At 52.0% G+C, this 19,577-nt stretch overlaps 1 protein-coding gene across 1 annotated transcript; it reads left to right on the top strand.

The window, feature by feature from the left end:
- Positions 1-18,422: 18,422 nt before the first annotated feature.
- Positions 18,423-19,054, top strand: LOC138849307 (large ribosomal subunit protein uL5-like). Its single transcript, XM_070072291.1, has one exon. The coding sequence runs from the start codon at positions 18,445-18,447 to the stop codon at positions 18,985-18,987; it is 543 nt and encodes a 180-aa protein (XP_069928392.1). The 5' UTR covers positions 18,423-18,444; the 3' UTR covers positions 18,988-19,054.
- The last annotated feature ends 523 nt before the right edge of the window (positions 19,055-19,577 follow it).

The raw sequence follows: 19,577 nt of genomic DNA, 5'->3' as shown, positions 1-19,577 counted from the left end.
GCCAGAAGCAGAGAAGGGGCCGGCACTGTGGCGTAGCGGGTGACGCAGGTGAATAGTGAATCGTCACTGGATGAATGATGGGTGAGCCAGGGTGTTTAGTCACAAGTGGAGCTGTTTACAGGAGACCCCCTCCTGGGGAAGAACAAGGGCACTTTAACCGGAAGCCAGGGGCAGGCTTTGGATGGGTTGTGTCCACCCATTTGCACCCCCAATTTGCTTTGGGCTCTGTTTAACTCAGCCTCCCACTTGGACCAGTCTAGAGGGCAGGGAGGTGGGGGTGCCGCCTGTGTGCACTGCACCTCTCCCTTTGCTGGGAGCTTCCTACAGCCTTCTCAGCAAGCAGGCAGCGATGTCCCGGGTCACCTTGAGCCCCTATATTGGACCAGTCAGGTTTCTGCTCTGCAGAACTTGCTGGGTGGTCCCAAGGAGTGAGACGCCAGCCCAGCTGGTGGAGGGGCCTGCAAAGTCAGTCTCACTGTAGATGCATTTCTTCTGGGCTCAGCTGGCTGTGTCTTGTCACAAAAAGCTGGCCTGGTGTCCACGGTGCCCCTGAGGCAGCAGGAGCACGAGTCTTGCAGTCAGAAGGTATTCAGCTGCCATCTCTGCCACTTCCGAGCTTGTGACAGGTTCTGGAATTGCTCTGCGCTAGGCGGAGTAACCGGTCCCAGGAGGCCCAGGCACCCTCAATCCTGGCACCGCACGGGGGAATTTGCAGATGTGATTAAAGTTATGCCCTGGGTTATTCCAGTAGGCCCAGTCTCACCACATGAGCCCTCAACAGCTGAGAACTTTCTCTGGAGAAAGCAGAAGAGAGGTGAGACACAAGCCGTGGTCAGAGATGCAATGAACAGTGCTGAACCACCATTGCTGGATTTGAAGATGGAGGAGGAGCCAACAGCCAGGGAATGCAGGGGCCTCTGGAGGCTGAGAATGACCCCCACTGCAGCCGGCAGGAAAACCAGGCCTCACCCAACACCACGTGCAAGTGGATTTATTTAAAAAGATGTATTTATTTGAAAGGCAGAGTTACAGAGAGAGAGAGAGAGAGATTGAGATTCTCCATCTGCTGGTGCACTCCCCAAATGGTCGCGAAGCCCGGAGCTGGGCCGGGAGATTCCTCTGAGTCTCCCATGTGGGTGCAGGGGCCCAGGCACCTGGACCATCTTCCACTGCTCTCCCAGGTGCATTAGCAGGAGCTGGATCAGAAGTGGAGCAGCCAGGACTCAAACTGGTTTGTCCATATGGGATGCCGGCACGGCAGAGGGCAGCTCAATCCGCTGTGCCACTGTGCCAGCTCTGTGGAAGTGAGTTCTCCCATCAGCCTGAGTGGGCCTAGAAGCAGGTTCACCGCCAGGAGCCCCAGAGAGGAATTCAGCCCTGTGTAGCCTCTGACTCTGGTCTCACAAACCTGCAGAAAAGAAGAAACTGGGCATGCTGGGCTTCTGCCAAGGTTTATGGGCTTAAAAAGATTCTAAAAATTTATTTTAATTTACTTGAAAGGCAGAGAGATAGTTCTTCCATCTGTTGGTTCATTGCCTGAATACTTGCAACCCAGGGTAGGGCCCGGAGCTGGGAACTCAATCCAGGTCTCCTGTGTAGCTGACTAATCACCACTTGCGTTGGCAGGAAGCTGGGAACAGAAGCAGAGCCGGGGCTCAGACGTAGGAACTCCAGGACGGGATTCAGGCATCCCGAGAGGTGCCATACACCTGCCCCTTCGTGGTTTTTTTTTTTTTTTTAAGATGTATTTATTGGGGCCGGTGCTGTGGCACAGCGGGTTAAAGCCCTGGCCTGAAGCGCCAGCATCCCATATGGGCACTGGTTCAAGTCCCGGCTGCTCCTCTTCTGATCCAGCTCTCTGCTGTGGCCTGGGATAGCAGTGGAGGATGGCCCAAGTGCTTGGGCCCTGTACCCATGTGGGAGACCCGGAAGAAGCTCCTGGCTTCGGATTGGCGCAACTCCAGCTGTTGCGGCCATCTAGGGAGTGAACCAGCAGATGGAAGACCTCTCTCTCTCTCTATCTCTACCTGTCTTTGTAACTCTGACTTTCAAATAAATAAATCTTTAAAAAAAAAAAAAAGATGTATTTATTTATTTGAAAGACAGAGTCACAGAGAGAGAGGAGAGAAAGAGAGAGAGAATCTTCCATCTACCAGAATCCCCAAATGGCTGCAGTGGCCAGGGCCAGGAGCAGCTTCCAGGTCTCCCATGAGGGTGCGGGGGTCCAAGGACTTGTGCCATCCTCTGCTGCTTTCCCAGGTGCATTAGCAGGGAGCTGGATCAGAAGTGGAGCAGCTGGGACTGGAACCGGTGTCCATATGGGATCCCAGCCCCACGGGCAGGAGCTTTACCGGCTATGCCACAGCACTGGCTTGTTGTGTGTGTGTGTGTGTGTGTGTGTTTAATTAATTTATTTATTTGAAAGTCAGAGTTATACAGAGAGAGGAGAGGCAGAGAGGCAGAGAGAGAGAGAGAGAGAGAGAGAAAGAGAGAGAAAAGTCTTCCATCTGCTGGTTCACTCCCCAGTTGGCCACAACAGCTGTAGCTGACCTGATCCGAAGCCAGGAACCAGGAGCTTCTTTCGGGTCTCCCATGTGGGTGCAAGGGCCCAAAGACTTGGGCCGTCTTCTACTGATTTCCCAGGCCATAGCAGAAACCTGGATAGGAAGTAGAGCATCCGGGAATCAAACCAGTGCCCATATGGGATGCTGGCACTTCAGGGTCACCCCTGTGTGGTTTTAAGATGCTAAACTTGTGTTAATTTGTTACAGGAGTGACAAGGGAAAATGACTATTCTCCGAGAGCCTTGGTGTTCCCAGCTCCCAGTAGAGAAGGTGGTTGTGGTATCCACCTGGCTTGCCTTAGCCACATCACAAAACTTGATAAACTGCTGTCTAGGGCAGAGGGCTGCACGGGGTTCTAGAACGCAGCGTTTCACCTCTCGGCAGCCACAGGCTTCTCTGGCTGGAGAGAGGCAGAGGACTGAGGACAGCTCCGCCGTGCTGGGCCCTGCGCAGGAGGCCATCCCAAAGCACGGCCCCTCTGCCGAGACCGCGGCTGAGCGCAGGTGGCGAAGGGCCGGGGTCAGTGGGCTGGAAGAGCATTCCTGGCTGCCCTGGAGAGTCAGGCCGCCCGTCTCTCACAGGCCTGTGACATGATGAGTGGAGGCAGCAGCTGTACGAGCCCCTCCCTCCCCGCCACTTCACCCCGCTGGCCTGGCCCTGCCCCCCCCCCCCCACGGTGGGTGCAGAAGCCAAAGAGGAGACCCCAGGCAAGGGTGAGCCCCTCTCGCCTCCCCCCAGCAGGGGCTTCTGCTCTCTCTCCACTCAGGAGCCCCGGGCTCCCTGGCACCTGAGAGCGGTCGCTGCCCCCGGCATCCTCCTCCTTGCACCCTTCCCTCCCCCGCTGCCTGCTCTGTACCCAGAAGAGAGCCGCCTGGGGTGGGGAACCCCCGGGGGTGGGGAGCCCCACCCTTCTGAGGTGCAGTGCAGCCTCGTCCCAGCTCCTGTGGGAGCACCAAGGCCACAGTGGTGGAAAAGGAAAGTGGTCAGGGTGCCAGTGCCTGCTCCCTGTGTCCCCGCTGATGGGCAGCTCCGCCCCTTTGGGAAGCCCCTCCCCCCAAACCCTCTCCCGGAGCACTTGCACATCAACCAAGTTGGAAGGGCCTTTGAGGCCACCAAACCCGAGACTTCTGTTGTGCCCAGGAGACTGTGGCCATCCACGGCGCTGATGAGGCCTCGGGCCATTTTCTGCTACAAAACTCACCCCAAAGCCACCCAACAAGCCGCACCAAAAAGCAAGATCATGTCCCAACCCAACCCTCCCCTCCCGGCAGCAAGCCCCATCTTCTTTATCACCTGCAGCTCTTACGTAGGAGACAGGAGCCAGGACGTAGGAGACAGGGGCCAGGACGTCCTGTTTACTCTTAGCCCGAGGGCCTTATCGCACAGGGCACCAGTCTCCCAGGATGAAACCAAACAGCCTCACTTCCAGATATTCATTCGTTTATTTATTGTTTATACCGCACCTGCTTCCAGAAAGGTATTTGAGATGGTTCACTATGCAAGCACGCACAACAGGGCCATGCAAAGCTGCGTAAATTTCCACACAGTCCCATACTCTGACTGAGGGAGCAATTCTGCTTCTTTAGGACAAAAGAGGCCTTTGCCTCAGGCACTGGAAAAGGTCAGATCTTGAGTGAGGACTTTTAAAGGCACCTGGTCAGGTTGGGTCATTAACACTGGAGCACTGGAATGCAGGTGGAGAGACCAAGGGTAGGAAAGCAGACCAAGAGCTAGGCCAGGAGTCCACATTGAGAAACTCCCAGCTACCACCTGTATCTCTGCGCTCTGCTGCTATGACAAGACCCCAGGGGCCGGATGTGGTGGACGCCTGCACCAATTCGAGTCACAGGTGCTACATTTCCAATCCAGCTCCCTGCTGATGCACCTGGGAAAGCAAGTACTGTGGCCCAAGCTTGGGCCCCAGCCGCCTACGTAGGAGACCCAGGTGGAGTTCAGGCTCCTGGCTTCCACCTGTCCAGCCCTGGCCTTTGTATCCATTTGGGGAGTGAACCAGCAGATGGACGGTTCTTTCTCTCTCCCTCTCTCTCTGTAACTCTCCCTTTCAAAGAAATAAATAAGTCTTTACAAAACAGGAGGCTGAATCATTTACAAAGGAAAGAGGTTTGTTTTGGCTCATGGTTCTGGAGGCTAGGACGTCCAGGAGCGAGCGAGCGAGCGTGCTCCAGCGAGAGCTGCCGTAACACATGCGGAAAAGCAGGGGCAGCACCCGGGCGGCGGCCTGGTCCTGGAGCCAACAGACTCCCACGAGAGCCAGCACTCACGGAACAGCCTCGTCACCTTCGAAAGGCCCGGCCTCCCAGCACCAACACAACGGCAATCCCATTTCAACCTGCATGTGGAGGGGACAAATGATGTTCAACCACCGCATCACCCAGTTAGGTAGCGTGGTCGAGAGCCTGCTATAGGCCAAGTTCCCCATGGCAGTGAGTAGGTGTAAGTCCTGCCTTTCAGGAGCGAGAAAGCTGGGCCCTGGGGATCGCCAGCCTTGCCATAGATCAGACCCAGCCCCTCAGATGCCACGTCCTCTCCTGTCTCCCCAAGCCCTCGGCCCCTTGCCGGTGGGGAACTCGAGCACCTGTGTCCGCCCCTTCCTCTGCTCCCACCAGCAGCTGGCCCGTCTCCAGCCCAGGCCTCATTTGTCCTGTCCATGGCAGAAGCTGCTGCTGTGCCCCAGGGTGGGCTGGAGCACCATCCTGCAAGGCCCAAGATGAAGCTGCCCGAAAAGGACCAGGTGATCCAACCTGAAGTCTGATAGGTTCACATTGGCGGAGCAACCGTTGAGAAGAGACGAGGCACAGGCAGCCAGCAGACAGGTGTGCGGCCTCCCCAGAGACGTCGCTCCTGCCTGGGAACCAGCTGTGCCTCCACCTCCTTCCCTGCCTTACTTCCCTTCCCTGCTGTAGGCTCTCAGCCAGGCACCAGCCCTGCAAACTTGACTCAGATTTCGGCCACTGCCGTGGCACCTGGGGCGCTTGTTACAATGCAGATCCTGATTCATCAAGTCCAGGTTGGGGCTTGGGTTCTGTGTTTCCAGCAAGCCCCAACTGATGCCCATGCTGCCGGCCCATGGACCTCACTTTGACAAATTAGAGAGGTTCAAGGGAGCCCAGCCAAGACACCTGCCCCACGTCCATTCCCCCTTGTTTCCCGACAACAGAACCTTGTGTCTTGCCACAGGGGTGGCCCATGGCTGGTCTGAACGCATCATTTCCATCCATCCCTTTCTCCCTTGTCAAGGATTGCTCTTGGTTGGTGGGCCCTAGACTTAGAACTGCCCATTCAGATGCAAGTGAACCTCTGTTGGGGGGTTCTGGGAGGGATTTCATGAGTAAAGACCCCTCCCCCACCTCTTTTCATCCTTCTTGGATGCTAACGTGTGGGGATGTGATGTTTGGGGCTGCAGCCCGCTGTCTTGTGGCCACGAGGCAAGGCACATCCAACACACCGAGGATGACAGACAAAAAGGGGCCTAGGTACTTGATGATAGGACTGTACTTGGCACTCAGAGCATCTAACAAGGCACACGAGGAAACCAAGGACTTGAGAAGGGATGTGACCTGCCCAGGCCACACGGCCACCTGCAGGCAGAGCGGGACTCAGCTATCTGGATCTCGAACCCCCAGCTACAGCTGGCCATGGATCACACAGAACAAACGCGACGCCTGGGCCCGGCAGGCCAACAGAGCTCTGCTCCACTCCCACCCCCACACCGAGGACAGACAGATCAACAACGTTTGAAGCACACAGACAGGACCTGCTCCCCACAGCGAGGAAGCCAGAGATAAAATTCCTGAAGCCCTCACTGATTACTTTTAATACCTTCTTAGAATTCTTCAGGAACTAAATTTTTATTGAAAAATAAAGAAATACAAACAGGCTTTGAAGTTGCTTAAAGATAAAAGGTGCTTTAGGGGCCAGTCTGGCCAGGGAGGTTTTCCAGGGATCTTGGAACAAACTTTGGCGCACTCCTTGTGGTTTGAAAGGACGCTGATAGCCGACCCAGATGTGCCTGTGACCACCTCACCGAGACGACACCACAGCCTGGGTCTCAAGGACTGCACGCAGCATGCAGCTCTGATGTGCAAGACCATCAGCCGTGTTAAGACCTTGAACTCCAGAGCCAGGATCCCAGCATGGGGCTGGGTGTTGGAGGAAGAGGTTAGCCCACTGCTTGGGACACCCACATCCTGTATCAGAGAGCCTGGGTTCAAGTCCCAGCTCCACTCTCTCTCTTTTTTTTTTTTTTTTTTTTTTTGACAGGCAGAGTGGACAGTGAGAGAGAGAGACAGAGAGAAACGTCTTCCTTTTGCCGTTGGTTCACCCTCCAATGGCCGCCGCGGCTGGTGCACCGTGCTGATCTGATGGCAGGCGCCAAGTACTTATCCTGGTCTCCCATGGGGTACAAGGCCCAAGCACTTGGGCCATCCTCCACTGCACTCCCTGGCCACAGCAGAGAGCTGGCCTGGAAGAGGGGCAACCAGGACAGAAGCCGGTGCCCCGACCGGGACTAGAACCCGGGTGCCGGGGCCGCAGGTGGAAGATTAGCCTAGTGAGCCGCGGCGCTGGCCCCAGCTCCACTCTCTATTCCAGCCTCCTGCGAAAGTGCACCCTGGCAGGCAGCAGGTGAGGGCTCAAGTACTTGCGGCCCTGCCACGCGTTTAGAGATGTGGATCCCGGCTTCAGCCTGGCCCAGTCCCGGCTGTTGTTGGCGTTTGAGAGTGAACCAGCAGACGGAAGACCTCTCTCTCTTTCTCTCTCCCCCCTTTCAAACAAGTGGAAAAAATAATAAATGAAATCCCAGTCTTGTCACTTAGCAGCTTGAGCATGTCATCAACCTCTCTGTTCTTTGGCCTCCTCATCTGTAATAGGATAATAAGTCACCTGCTCAGGGCTTGTGGTGTGGACTACATGAGTGAATACAGAACGACTGGAGCAGTGGTCGTACTTCGTGGGTGTTAGTGATCATCATTTGCTCCATAAATCTTCGCGGGGAGAAATGTCGCAGCTGCACCCAGCCTGAGCGGGCCTCCCCAGTCACTGCTCGCTCCCCTGCAGTGGGTGGCATAGGCCCTGGCTATTAAGTGTGATCCCTGGGCCTGCGGTAACCGACTCCTGTGAGACACAAAGGCTGGGTCTGAGCCTATGGAAGCTTTTCTCCCGCCCACCCCTCACCGGAAACCTTTTATTTAAGGAATACAAACTTCATACATTTCATAATTATAACTTCAGGAACATACCCGCCCTCCCACTCCTCTCCCTCCTCCCTCTCCTATTCCCATTCTTGTTTTTTACTAGGATCTATTTTAAATTAATTTTATACACATATGATTAACTCTGTTAGGTAAAGTGTTCAACAAATAGTATATAAAAAAACACACTCTTCCTCAACAGTCAAGACAAGGTCATTGCTTCTCAAAATGTCAATTTCATTTCTATAGATTGCCTTTTAGATGCTCTATTAGTTACCACAGGTCAGGGAAAACATGGTATTTGTCCTTTGGGACTGGCTTATTTCACTAAGTATGATGCTTTCTAGTTTCATCCACTTTGTTGCAAATGACTGGATTTCATTTTTTGTTACCACTGTGTAGTATTCCATGGTGTACATATCCCATAATTTCCTTATCCAGTCTTCAGTTGACTGACATTTGGGTTGATTCCATATTTCAGCTATTTTGAATTCAGCTGCACAAACATGGGGGTACAGATAACTCATGTGTGTGTGTGTTAATATTTTCTTATTTTTTATTTGAAAGGCAGACACACACAGAGAAAGACAGACACACAGAGAGAGCTGCCATCCACTGGCTCGCTCCCCAGTGCCCTCGATGGTCAAGAGACCAAAACCTGAAGCTAGAAACTCAATCCAGGTCCTTCATATGAGTGACAAGGAACCAACTGTGTAAGCCACCCCCAGATAACTCCTATTTGCTGATTTCATTTCCCTTGGGTAAATTCCCGGGAGTGGGGTGGCTGGGTCATATGGTAGGGCTCTATTCAGATTTCTGAGGTATCTCCAAACTGTCTTCCACAGTAGTTTTACCAGTTTGCGCTCCCACCAACAGCGGACTAGGGTACCTTTTTCCCCACATCCTCGCCAACATTTGTTGTTTGTTACTTTCTGTATGAGAGCCATTCTGACTGGGTGAAGTGAAACCTCATGTGGCTTTGATTGCATTTTATGGAGGCTCCTCTGCAGGGTTCAGGCAAACACTGAGGCTTGAACGGCACTGGAAGGGCCCACAGAAACGGGTGCTGCGGGCATCTCCCAGTGAGTGGCATTGGCCCCTTTGCAGCCGGGGCCCCTCTGGCCACAGGACCTGTCCACCCTGACTTTTGCTTTTTGTAGGACTCCGGTTTGGGTGTCACTTCTATTCCCCTATCACTGGTTTGGGGCTGGTGGGTGGAGGCACCTGGGAAACGCTGACCTTACCCTAAGTTGATCCAGAACAGGGAGTTGTTGGTAACATCCTCTGCGGACCCTCCAGCTTACCCCACCCGGTGACCTTGAAAATCCCCGGGGCATGTAGAACTAGAGGCAGCGTTCCCAGCAGTCATCCACACGCTAGCTCACCCAGCTGCAGAGTCATGGGACCGGCTGTGGGGATGACTTGTCCACAGCACAAGATCCTGGGAAGCTGGGGTCATCAAAAAGCCATCAGCAGGGTAGTGGAGGAACCTCCCATTAGTAATAACTTCCTGATAGCTGATAGCACTTAACTGGCTCAAATGGTTCCACTTGTTCTAGAAGTCGTAAAAGCCATGGTGTTGCCACTGCCGGTGTGATCTCAAGCCAGTCGCTTTGTCTCTGGCTTGTTCTCTGTTCAGGAGCGAGGCTAAATATGCCTGAATCAGTACACGGAGATGGAATTGAGATCGACTGGAAAGGTCGAGCTATAAAATACAGACCGGGTGCTTTATACCTCTGCTCATCCACTGGCCCCGGGGGCACTCGATGGCGTGGCTACCCCGAGAGCTCAGCTGCACTGCAAATGGAGAACACCGATCAGATTCTGTAGACTCATTTGACAAAGGGAACCTAAAGGGGCACATTCATACTATGTTGATGGCTGGGCGTTTGGCACAGTGATTGACACCCTGTGGGACACCCGCATCCCAGGTCAGTGTGCTTAGGTTCGAGTTTTGGTTCTGCTTCAGATTCCAGCTTCTGGATAATGTTCACCTTGGGAGGCATTGGGTCCCTGTCACCCACATGGAAGACCTGGATTGAGTTCCTGGCTCCTGGTTTCAACCTGACCCAGCCTTGACTGTTGCAGGCACTTGAGGAGAGCCCAGTGGCTGGGAGACCTGTCTGTCCTTGTCTCTCTACCTTTCAAAATAAAATAATTAATAAAATTTAAATATGTTGATCACATGTTGAAGTGGTATGTTGAGTGCAATAACACACTTCATTCAGATTAATTTCACCTATTTGCTCTTGCTTTTATAGCTTAATGTGACTACCAGAGGATTTAAAATTGCACACGAGGCTCATATTATGCACCTGTTAAGCAGCATGGCTCCAGAGCTATCTGACTTCTCAGAGAGAGGACAGCTACAGCTGAACCAAAGATTGGTTTATCCCTGAATAGCTCTCTGTGGAAAGCACTCTCAAACCATCAAGGGAAAAATCCACTGGCAAAAATATAAAGGACAATTCTACAGTTCTTCTTTTAAGAAAATTATTTGGGAGGCAGAGAAGAGCTCCCATCTACTGGTTCACTTCTCAAATGCCTGCAACTGCTGGGGCTGGGGCCAGACCAGGGCTGAAGCCAGGAGCACAGAGTTCAATCTGGGTCTCCCATGGGTGGTGGGGACCCAAGTTCTTGAGCCATTATCACTACTTCCCAGAATCTTCATTGACTGAGCGGGAGTCAGGAGCCAGAGCTGGAAATGGAACTCAGGCACTCTTAGGTAGGACGTGGGTGTCTTCATCGCCAGGCCAAAGGTCCACCCCATTTTACAGAGACTGTAAAGAAAGTTTCTGATTTGGTCTGTACTTCCCCTAAATCTCAGCATTACCACGAATAGCCCACCGCTCAGTCTCCCGGCGTGACGCGGTGCTTGCTTTATGCCCAGTTGGTTGGGAAGTAGGCATTTGGTTCTCTGGGGTGGGAGGGTAATTCTTCAGGTCCAACTTTAGTCACCTGTCAGGAAGATAAACAAAGCTTTAAAGTAAAGAGAATGATGTTGCAATGCAGAAGTGCTGATACAGTGAATTCTTCCCCTGGCACTGAAGGCAATGCTCGTGTGGCTTAGGTAAAGACTGGACGAACGGAGGATGTCAGCAAGCCACACCTCTACAGATCCACTTCTTCCCATGAAAGTCCCTGCCGAGGTCCTGCAGTCACTTGCCATGTGCATTTGGGAAAGTGGAGTGTTCTCTTCCTGCTCTCCAGGCCGGCTTGTCAGCCACCCTGCTGGGAGACCCAGCCTGGAAGGCCCTTCTTCCTTGCCCAGGTCGGATCCTTGCTTTGGCTCAGTGCCTGCCTGGGCTGGAAGCCAAGGTGGCAGTTTGAATGCAAGAGGACAAGGAAGGAGACATCCACTTGAGCTTCAGCTCTGGGCTTCCGGTGAACCTGGGGCCCCAACTCCTGGGTTCTCTCGGGTCCTCTCTGAGCCCATCCCTGTGAGAGTGGGATACTGTGGACAGATGCTGCTATCTCCACCCCCAGGGCACATGCTGGGTGGCCTGTGAGTCACATGGACCACCCACAGTAAGCATGTGTCTCCTTCAGGGTTTTGGAGAGGAGCCAAACCCCCTTACCCTTAGCTCTCAGGACACAGACAAGTCATCACCAAGTCCTAAAATAAAAGGACATGGAGACTATGCTTTTGTTGGGAGCAAAAAATTGGGGCAAGCCTTGTGACACAGCAGGTTCAGCTACCGCCTCTGATACCAGCTCCCCTACTGAGCGCTGGTTCAAGCCCCAGCAGATCCACTTCCTATCCAGCTCCCTGCTAATGCTTCTGCGAAAGCAGAGGAGGACGGCCCACATGCTTGGGCCCCTGCACCCATGTGGGAGACCCAGATGGAGTTCCAGGCTCCTGGATTTGGATTGACCCAGCTCTGGCCATTTCAGCCATGTGGGGAGTGAACCAGCAGACGGAAGATCACTCTCTCTCTTTCTCTCTCTCTCCTCTCTGTCTCTGTCTCTCCCTCTCTCTCTATAACTCTGACTTTCAAATACATAAATAACTCTTTTTTAAAAATGAAGACACAGGCTCAGATAAGAACCGAGCTTTTGTATGGTGAGCAGAGCTGTCTCTTCTCCCTCCAGGGAGGTTTCTTGCTCCGGCTCCTACCCACCTTGCTGTCCCTCCATCCCAGCCACCAAGCACTGAGCTTTGCATTCAAAGTCCCGGGGCAGGGATGTCTGCCTCAGTCCCTCCGAGGCGATGGGGCCTCCTGGAGCCCTGAGCTTTCTCCCCTGGCCTGAGTCCAGGTGCCTCTGCTGTCAGGATTGGCTCCAGCCTCCTCCTCCTCATTCTTCTTTATTTGCTTTGATTCTGCTGTCCCTTGCTTTTACTTTGCTATTTGTCTCGTGCCTGCCATCGTTAGCGAGAACAGTAGAGTCATCCAGGGGAATCTCTCCTGAGCAGAGCCTGTTGGGAGTGAGTTTCCGGTGTCAGTGTGGCTGTGTCAGGGCCTAGTGCCTGTTACAGGTCTGTTTCTCCTGTTCAAATTGGAAGTTGACGGCCCACCACCAAGGAGGATTTTTGCTGCCAAGACAGGAACATGTCTCAGTTGAGCTGGTTTCTCTTTCCCATGTCCACCCCACACTCTCACCAGCCCTGGGGCTGAGCCCCCTGGAGGGACTCACTGTGCGCAGTGTTTGAGTCAACAGCTGCTGCCCCAGAGCCAGAGTGGGCAGAAGAGGAGGAAGGCTTGGGAGCCAGGGAAGGGGCTTCAGCCCTCCCTGCTCACCCCTGCCCTCCAGAGCCAGGGTGCTGCACCCCGCCAGGAGCCGCGGGAACAATCCTGCTAGGTCAGCGGGGATGGAAGGAGCTGAGTTTGGTCCCCACTCTGCCACTGTGACTCATGGGCAGCCAGCTACAGAGCCAGCAGTGGAGCTGTCTCTCCCTGCTGAACTGTGCAGCTGGGGGTCTCTGGGCCAGGTTCCTGCTGGCTCCAAAGCCGCACTTTATCTTTTTTGCTTTACTGTGAAATATAGTTTCAAGATAGTATGTATAACATATGCAAATTGTGAGTTATATTCGGTAAATATATAATTTGTTGGTTATGTGTGTTACATATGTGTTTGTAGAGGAGGCATTGTGATACAGCTGTTAAGCTGCCCCCTTGGAGCACTGGTTCGAATCCTGGCTGTTCCACTTCTGAACTAGCTCCCTGCTAACGCGACTGGGAAGGCAGAGGAAGATGGCCCACGTACTTGGGTCCCTGCCACCCATGTGGGAGAGTTGGATGGAGTTTCTGGCTCCTGGATTCAGCCTGGCCCAGCCCCAAATGTTGTGACTGAACCAGTGGGTGGAAGATTAGGGGACTGAACCAGTGGGTGGAAGATTTGGGAACTGAATCAGTGGGTGGAAGATTTACCACACTCCTCTCTTTATGTCATTCTGCTTTTCAAATAAGTAAATAAAGATTTTTTAAAGGAAATAGATTTGTAGATTTTTGCCTTTTTCTTCTTCTTCTTCTTTTTAATTAATTTATTTGGAAGTCAGAGTTACACAGAGAGAGAAGGAGAGGCAGAGAGAGAGGTCTTCCATCCACTGGTTCACTCTCCAGTTGGCCGCAATAGCCAGAGCTGTGCCGATCTGAAGCCAGGAGTCTGGAGCCTCCTCCAGGTCTCCCATGTGGGTACAGGGTCCTAAAGACTTGGGCCATCTTCTACTGCTTTCCCAGGCCATAGCAGAGAGCTGGATTGAAAGAGGAGCAGCTGGGACACGAACTGGTGCCCATTTGGGATGCTGGTGCTGCAGGCAGCGATCTTACTGCTATGCCACAGCACCGGCTCCTTTTTTGCCTTCTTTATGCAGGCTTTAATAATAGAAACTCATTTCAGATTAATTAATTTACCAATATTTTCTTTCACAGGTTGCATTTTTTATGTCAGATTGTAAAACTCAAGTCCTGTCTGAGAGTCATACAGATGTATTTCTATCTTTTTTCTGAAGGATGTGTTGTTTGTTCTTTCCTGTTTCTATCTTTGAACCACCTTGAACTTTTTTTTTCCGAGATGATGTAGAGTAAGTGCTTGTTCTTCCTGTTTTACTGAGTTACAGTCAATGTTTGTGGCCTGGACACTCACACAACGCTTACTGCTCTCAATCCCATTTTGCACCATTGTGTTCAGTATCCACCGTGCATCCCTCTGCAAGTACTTCCTGGCCAAGGTGGAAAACAGGAACCAGTGGAGTGCTAGCTGCTGAGCCATCAACTAAGAATGTGAACGAGGTTATCACATATTCTCTAGCTTCCCGATTGCGGCTCATCTGCGGCCTGTGGCCGCTGGGGATTTCCAAGCTCGCCTCCTTTCAGATGAGGGTGGTTACCCTGCGTGTGTGTGGCAAGCCTCAGGCTCTTGCTCACATTCTATTTTATCACTCGCCTTTCTTCACAGGGATAGGCTATGGTCCAGAAAGTTCTCTTAACCTCCTGTAATGGGGGAGGGGGCGGCGCTGTGGTGTTGTAGGTTAAGCCTCCACCTGCAGCACAGGCATCACATATGGGTGCTGGTTTGAGCTCCACTTTTTTTTTTTTTTTTTTTTTATAGGCAGAGTGGACAGTGAGAGAGACAGAGAGAAAGGTCTTCCTTTTTCCGTTGGTTCACCCCCCAGCCGAGCTGATCCGAAGCCAGGAGCCAGGTACTTCTCCTGGTCTCCCATGGGGTGCAGGGCCCAAGGACCTGGGCCATCCTCCACTGCACTCCTGGGCCACAGCAGAGAGCTGGCCTGGAAGAGGGGCAACCGGGACAGAATCTGGAGCCCCAACCAGGACTAGAACATGGGGTGCTGGCACCGCAGGTGGAGGATGAACCTAGTGAGCTGCGGCGCCAGCTTTGAGCTCCACTTGTGACCCAGCTCCCTGTTACTGTGCCTGGAAAAGCAGTGGAAGATGGCCCAAATCCTTGGGCCCCTACACCCACGTGGGAGACCCGGATGAAATTCCTGGCTCCTGGTTTTGGCATGGCCCAGCCCCTGGCATCACACCATCTGGGGAGCGAATCAGCAGATAGATTTCTCTCTTTGTCTCTCCTCTCTATAACTCTGACTTTCAAATCAATAAATCTTAACAATTGTTTTTGTGCTTTTTTTTTTTTTTTTTTTTTTGCCAGTAGAGAGAGATGCTTAAGAACAAGTAGGATACCCAGGTGGCCACCTGCTTCTCAAACTAGGGAGGAGCAGGGCAGGAATGCCCTGGGCCATGCCTGCGATATGAAGTCCAAATGGCTGGCCTCCTCTGTGCTTACCATTGCCACTCGAGGAAAACCATGCAAAGCTAAGAACCCATCATGTCTGAATTTGTAGAGGAAGTTAGGGAGATTCTTTTTCATCCAACATGAAAAATGTCTGTTATTTTAAAGTCACTACTGTATAAGTTTAAGCACAGGCTTCTTAAAGTCCCTTGCAGTCCCCAGAAGCCAGATTCCTAATGAAACAAAAATGGCACTTAAAATATATGTGTACAGGGGCCGGCGCTGTGGCGCAGTGGGTTAAAGCCCTGGCCTGCAGTGCCGGCATCCCATATGGGCACCGGATCTAGTCCTGGCTGCTCCACTTCTGAGCCAGCTCTCTGCTATGGCTTGGGAAAACAATGGAAGATGGCCCAGGTGCTTGGGCCCCTGCACCCATGTGGGAGACCCAGAAGAAGCTCTTGGCTTCTGGCTTCAGATCGGTGCAGCTCCTGCCCTTGCAGCCATCTAGGGAATAAACCAGTGGATGGAAGACCTCTCTCTCTGTCTCTAACTCTCTGTAACTCTGTCTTTCAAATAAATAAAATACATCTTTTTAAAAAAGTATGTGTACATTTGCATTTGTGGGAAAATATCAGTAAGAAATAGTTTTAGAGGCCGGTGCTGTGGTGTAGCAGGTAAAGCCACTGCCTGCAGTGCTGGCATTCCATATGGGCGCCAGTTCAAGTCCCAGCTACTCCACTTTCGATACAACGCTCTGCTGTGGCCTGGGAAGGCAGTAGAAGATGGCCCAAGTGGTTGGGCTCCTGCACCCACGTGGGAGACCAGGAAGAAGCTCCAGGTTCCTGGCTTCAGATTGGTCCAGCTCTGGCCATTTTGGCCATCTGAGGAGTGAACCAGTGGGTAGAAGATCTCTCTCTCTCTCTCTGCCTCTGCTTCTCTGTAACTCTGCCTTTCAAACAAATAAAAAAATCTTTTTTTTTTTTTAAAGGAAATAGTTATAGGGAAAGAAAATATCTCAAATACTACGGGACACCATAGAATGAAAAACAAAATTTCTCCCTCTGCCACACCCTGGCCAATTCCTGGAGTCAATCATTAATTAGCAATACTTTCTTACGTGCTGTTACAGGTCACGGAGGGGAGGGCGGTTGCAGGATTGAGTCTCGTGGGTTCTTCTCCTCAGCTTAGTATAGAAATAAAAAGCCAGGAAACAATTTGCAAAGAGGCAGAAACTTTTATTTGATTGGCAAGCGATAGAGCGTCTGGTCCGAGAGGAGAGCAGGTGGAGTGCCCGAGCGGGACCCTGGCTTTGAGGAGGTGTCCCGGGTTTTGAAGGCATTACTCTCTGATCATTGAGTTACCTTATTGGGGGTGCCATTAGACAGGGGGTTTCACATATGTATGTGGATTCGCTTGGGGCTCATGGAGATAGTGGGGGTCTCCTAGAGACTGTCTCCTTACGGGCCCAGCCCCCTCCTCTGCTAGCTCTGGGTGAAAGATTGCCCCCACCCTGAAGGTGAGATTGAAGGCTGCAAGGTCACACAAGACAGCCTGGATCTCCTAGAAGCAGTCTGCCTCCCCCAGGGGCCCAGCCCTTCCCCTGCCAGCTTTGAGTGAAGATTGCCCCCACCCTGAAGGTGGGATTCAAAGCTGCAAGGTCGCACACGCAGCACAAGAAGCCGTTAGTGGGGGAGATGCCAGGCTGTCTGGAGACAGGCTTTCCAGCCACAGCTGACGGTTTGCTTCTGAAGGACGTTCTACTTATGTCTGAGGGGCCCACAGACTCCCAGCCCCACTGGCCGGCCTCACGTGCCTTCGCAGAAATTATTTTTAAGCATACCTTAGCATGAAATACTTATGGTTCCTTATTCATAACACAAATAAAATCACATTAACTACACTATTTTGCAGCTTTCTTCTACTGTGGTACATTTTACATTCAGCAGAACTCGCTGTTCTTAATTGTTCCGCTTGCTCATTTGTGACTTGTACACACCCAGGTAACAGCCACTCAAAACAAGACCTGGGACATTTCCACCCCCGAGAGATTCCTCATGCCTCCTCCTGCTGCTCGCTTTCCAAGCTGAGTAGGTCTGGGAGGTGATTTACTAGCAAAGCAGGCTCTGCCTCACTCCTTTAAATCGTGCATGGAATGGAGGTATCAGAGTTCCTTGCCGATACACACTAAGGATGTTACCATTTTAAGAATTACAAGCAGTGGGGCAGGCGCTATGGTGTAGCAGTGCCAGCATCCCATATGGGTGCCGGTTTGAGTCCTGGCTGCTCCACTTCTGATCCAGTTCTCTGCTATGGCCTGGGAGAGCAGTGGAAGATGGCCCAAATCCTTGGGCCCCTGTACCCACGTGGGAGACCTGAAAGAAGCTCCTGGCTCCTGGCTTTGGATCGGCTCAGCTCCAGCCATTGTGACCATTTGGGGAGAATGCTAGCAAAATGTCATAGTCTTATCTTTGGCACGATCTACACCCCAGAAACCATCCTAGGCTCTAGTCCTGGCCACCATGGCTGTAAGCCAGGTGACCCCATGGCCCAACCACCTAATGGGATTCACTGCTCCTACTTCCCTGCCACCCCCGCAAAGGTTTTAGAGGACCTGTTCCTAAGCACGTGGCTCTGTCTCTCTCTTGATCTCTGTCTTACATTCTCCTTTTTTCCTTCTTTGTCCCTTCTCTCTGGTCTGTCAGGTTTCCGCCAATAAACCTTTTCCCTTACTCCTGTGTTTGATGTGTTTTGTGGTGGCCTTACATAAAACCACTGGGTGGAAGATCTTTCTCTCTCTCTGCCTCTCTGTAACTCTGCCTTCCAAATAAATGAATACATGTTTTTTAAAAAAAATATGAGCAGGGGCAGGCGCTGTGGCACAGTGGGTTAATGCCCTAGCCTGCAGTGCCAACATCCCATATGGGTGCCAGTTCCAGACTGGACTGCTCTACTTCTGATCCAGCTCTATGCTATGGCTTGGGAAAGCAGTAGAAGATGGCCCAAGTCCTTGGGCCCCTGCACCCGTGTGGGAGACCAGGAAGAAGCTCCTGGCTCCTGGCTTCAGATCAGCGCAGCTCCAGCTGTTGCGGCTAATTGGGGAGTGAACCATCGGATGGAAGACCTCTCTCTCTCTCTCTCTCCTCTCTCCTCTCTCTATGTAACTCTGACTTTCAAATAAATAAATAAATCTTAAAAAAATTATGAACAATGTACCTATCATGGAATAAATTCCAAATGAAAGGCTTGTGTTGTAGCACAGAAGGTTAAGCTGCCACTTGGGACATTTGCATCCCTTATTGGAGTGCTGGTTTGAGTCCCAGCTACTCTGCTTTGGATCCAGCATCCTGGTGATGTGCCTGAGAAGCAGCAGATGATGGCTCAAGTATTTGAGTCCCTGCCATCACGTGGGAGACCCGGATGGAGTTTCTGACTCCTGACTGTTGGGAAAAGAGGCACAGGCTCTCTTCCTGTTCTCCATCATGGCGCAGGACCAAGGTGAGAAGGAGAACCCCATGCGGGAACTTTGCATCCGCAAACTCTGCCTCAACATCTGTGTGGGTGAGAGTGGAGACAGACTGACCCGGGCGGCCAAGGTGTTGGAGCAGCTCACAGGCCAGACCCCTGTGTTTTCCAAAGCCAGGTACACTGTCAGGTCCTTCGGCATCAGGAGGAACGAGAAGATCGCCATCCACTGCACAGGCACAGTCCGCGGGGCCAAGGCAGAAGAGATCCTGGAGAAGGGTCTGAAGGTGCGGGAGTATGAGTTAAGGAAAAATAACTTCTCAGATACTGGAAACTTTGGTTTTGGGATCCAGGAACACATCGATCTGGGAATCAAATATTACCCAAGCATCGGCATCTACGGCCTGGACTTCTACGTGGTGCTGGGTAGGCCAGGTTTCAGCATCGCAGACAAGAAGCGCAGGACAGGCTGCATTGGGGCCAAACACAGAATCAGCAAAGAGGAGGCCATGCGCTGGTTCCAGCAGAAGCATGATGGGATCATCCTTCCTGGCAAATAAATTTCCGTTTCTATCCAAAAGGCCAATAAAATGTTTTCAGTGAAAAAAAAAAAAAAGAAAAAGAAAAGAGGCACAGAACAGAGAGGGACAGTGTACGGATTTACAGCCAGACTGAATCTATTCAGAGAAAATAAATTTGCAGAAGTGGGTGACCAACTCTGGTGTGCACATTGACGGAACACGTGGCAGAAGGCCCTGGCCCTCTGTGGCCCAGAATTTTTATATTTTAGGAGGGCTAGGGTAGGGGATGGGGGTGGTGGTGGGGTAGCAGGCAGAGGTGAATTCCTGGAACTGGGTGGGATCTTGGGAACCTGGAACAGTGCAGGGTGGGGTATGAAGGCAGTAGGGTGTGAGACTCAACTGAGATTCAAGGGCAAGGAATAAATTCCAGTGTTTCTCACTCTTTTGGGCAGTGAGCAAGAATGGCTGAGGCTGATGTCTTTGTTCCATCACTAACTATTGCAGGCATTTGAGGAGTGAACCAGTAGATGGAAGATCTCTCTCTATGTTTGTGTGTGTTTCTCTCCCCACCTCCGCTCCCTCTGTCACTCTACCTTTCAGCTAAATAAATAAATAAATATTTTAAAAAG

Source organism: Oryctolagus cuniculus, chromosome 4 (genome assembly GCF_964237555.1).
Source record: "Oryctolagus cuniculus chromosome 4, mOryCun1.1, whole genome shotgun sequence".
NCBI lineage: Eukaryota > Metazoa > Chordata > Mammalia > Lagomorpha > Leporidae > Oryctolagus > Oryctolagus cuniculus.
The sequence above is the reverse complement of the archived record's forward strand: the minus strand, read 5'-3'. Positions and strand labels throughout refer to the sequence as shown.